This window comes from Trichogramma pretiosum, unplaced genomic scaffold, assembly GCF_000599845.2.
Source record: "Trichogramma pretiosum strain Unisexual culture from Peru unplaced genomic scaffold, Tpre_2.0 scaffold13, whole genome shotgun sequence".
Lineage (NCBI taxonomy): Eukaryota > Metazoa > Arthropoda > Insecta > Hymenoptera > Trichogrammatidae > Trichogramma > Trichogramma pretiosum.
The window spans coordinates 1,929,242-1,932,522 of NW_019641606.1; the positions used below are offsets into that span (position 1 = coordinate 1,929,242).

General features: G+C 34.5%; 1 protein-coding gene across 1 annotated transcript; it reads left to right on the forward strand.

Moving 5' to 3' along the window:
• The first annotated feature begins 472 nt into the window (after nt 1-472).
• On the forward strand, nt 473-1,741 carry LOC106652098 (zinc finger protein 525-like). The gene is made up of 3 exons (XM_014370850.2): nt 473-586; nt 668-785; nt 856-1,741. Exons 2-3 carry the CDS (start codon nt 669-671, stop codon nt 1,666-1,668), a joined length of 930 nt encoding a protein of 309 aa, XP_014226336.1. The 5' UTR covers nt 473-586; nt 668; the 3' UTR covers nt 1,669-1,741.
• The last annotated feature ends 1,540 nt before the right edge of the window (nt 1,742-3,281 follow it).

Sequence of the window (3,281 nt, forward strand, 5' to 3'; positions counted from 1 at the left end):
TGTTAGGCGTTCGTATAAACTTACTGGGTGGTCGTCGCGCGCCTAAGCATACGAACAGGTGCTCGTGGCTCGAGCTCTCTATATATTGTACAACAAAAACATATGTATCGAGGACTTTTGAACGCGTAATTTTTTATTGACAATTTTTTTTCTACGTCTATCGATCGATCGATCGATCTTGTTTGCTGCAGGTTGCAGATCGAATTTTTTCCCGCTCCTCTCTCATTCCCTTGGGAAAATAGCCTTTTTTTCAGCTCTCTCTCGACCCTTTTCCAGATTTTCCTCATAGAGAGAGCTATTTCTTTACAAAAATATAAGCACGTTGTATTTTAATAAGTACGAAACAAGTCTATAGTAGAGGGGGGACCTACAGCTATCGCAGTCTTGAGATAACTCGCTGACACACAAAACAATTTTCGGACGAGCAAGTGTTTACATATTGAAAAAGTATATACAGTCTTTACGCTCTCGTGTGTAGCCACACGAGGTGCTTAACCTCAAATACTTTCACGGTATATATTGTGATAAATTACAGTGAGTACACATAATCAAAGAAATGAGGAAAAGTAGCAGGTGACGTAGTCAGGTAAGTGCCATAATTTTCATGCTACCCTCTCGTAAAGTTTCTTGGCGCGTTCACCTTAACATACTGTATAATTTTCTTTAGGATGAATGAAAATTCAATCGACGCTTGGTTGAGTGATTGGACAGAATGTGCGTATTCTGATTCGGTAGACTCGTGGAGCGACTTAGAATCTATAACATTATCGTTGAACGAATTATCGGTGAGTTAAAAAATTTAAGTAAATGGCTTTTTACCATCTGTCAAAAATGAGAGTACAATTTTAATTTTAGAAAAATAATGCAGAATCAGGACAAGATTTTGAGAACCAGAACGATACAACTGAATTGACAGCGCCATCGACAACCAAAAGTGACTTAGAATACCGAAGTGTTATTATTTTGATTAAAAAAGGATTTGATTATGATAATAATCGACCATTTGACGCAATTTGTCATAAGCCAAAAAGAAAAAAATTATATAACTGTAAAAACCCCTTCGAATGCAATACATGCCACAAATCATTTGAGCTGAGCGCTGATCTTCAAACTCACATAAATTATGTACATAAATGTAACAAACCATTCGAGTGTGAAATTTGTCATAAATCATATGGGTATCAGTATGAGCTCAAAAGACACATTGTGACAATACATGATTTAAGCAAACCTTTCGAGTGTGTGATTTGTGATAAAGCATTTAGATACAAATTCAACCTCGATGCTCACATGAATTCAGTACACAATCGCATCAAACTGTTCAAGTGTGAGATTTGTCTAAAATCATTTTCAAGCAAGGGTGAACTCGATAGACACATAAATAACAGCAGCATAAGCTTCAAATGTGAGATTTGTGACAAATTATATAGAAAAAAGAGTTATCTAAAAGTTCACATAAGTACAGTGCATTATAAGGAAAAACCCTTCGAATGTGAGATTTGCCACAAATCATTCGGACAAAAAAGTAGTCTCAACGATCACATTAAAAAAGTACATAATCGTATCAAGCGCTTTCAGTGTGATATTTGTCACAAATCATTTGGTTGGAAGACTGTTCTTAAAAGACACTTGAGAACAGCACATAATTGTAACAAATCGTTCGAATAGAAGATTTGTTGATACTTGTTTACACATTGGTGCCATAATTGTAGAGAGTCTTTCTCCCAGATATGCTTTAATATTCTAAAAAATAAATAAATAAATAAATAAATTTTCTAAACTTTCATTATATTGTAAAATTTGGATGTGATGCCGTATACTCATTTTCGTAAACTTTATCGATTCAACAGAATCAATCGTCGATAAAGAAACTCTTCACGCAGTGGTGACTTGATTCGCCAAATTCATTAATAAATATGCCGTCTATCTAATAAAAAACATATAATTTTGCCACAATTGCACACAAGTTGATCAACGATGCAAGTTAGTATTTCTCAGGCCTAACTAAATTCGTATCCACCTACGCAAATCAGCTCGGCTCGGTACGCTACACATGCAATAGTGGACAGCATATAAAAAGCTTGTCTATGAAGATCGTGAACCTGCGACATTTGAATCACTGAGTAGTCAAGTTGGAGCAGTAATTGAAACGAACGAACGTTAAATTCCTCGGAGAGTTCCTCTCCGTTTGTTGCGATCTTGAGAAATTTCTAATTTCGATTGAAAAAAAGTACGCATGAACATAGATTAACTTGATATCATCAGGATTTATTTTGAAGTACTTAAATTTACAAAGCCGAAAAAATTCCTCGAAGAAATAGTCTGCCAATTAAAATTTTAAACTGGTTCAAATATTGTAAGGATAACGTGTAAATAGATAAATCGATATCTTAATTGTAACCAATACGGTCATAAACGATTTTACCATCGTCTCTCGGTACGCTGATCATGTTTATAGTAGAAACAAGTTAGTTCGAATTTTGTCTTTCCCGATGAAACTTTAAATAGTACCAGAAGATAAATTTTACCAATTAATTTTCCGTAGCACTTAATAAAAGGATCCATCGTTTAATTTCGGCACGAAAAATGGATAAAAGTGATGAAAAATACAAGGAAGTTGTCTCGGAAAATAATTCAAAGGAACACGTTATTGTTTCAGACGACAAAAAATGTATTTGTAACATTTGCCAAGTGACATTTAAACAAAAATCAATTATTTTATCACACCAAGACACAATTCACAATGAAAAAAAAAATTACGTATGCAATAAGTGTGAGAAGACATTTGAGTTCCGTAGTCATTCGAGTAGACACCAAGTATCGGTACATAGAGGCCACAAAGATTTTGCATGTGATAGCTGTGAAAAAAAATTTGTGAAAAAGTCAAGTTTGTTTACGCACCAAAAATTGATACACAAAGATCACGAAGATTTTACATGTAACAAGTGCGAGAGTAAATTTGAAAATAAATCAACTTTACTGAAGCACAACAAAATATTCCACGAAGTCTTCAAAGATTACTTATGTGAAAAGTGCGCCAAGAGATTTGGAAATAAACGGAGTTTGCTTTTGCACCAAAAGACAGTACACGAAGGTCGGAAAGATTATTCATGCGATAATTGTGAGAGTAAATTTAGAAATAGAGGAGATTTGTTTAGGCACCAAAAAACAGTGCACGAAAATCGCAAAGATTATGCGTGCGACAAATGTGAGAAGAAATTTGGACAAAAAACTCATTTGCTTTTGCACCAAAAGACAGTACACGAAGGTAGAAAAGACTA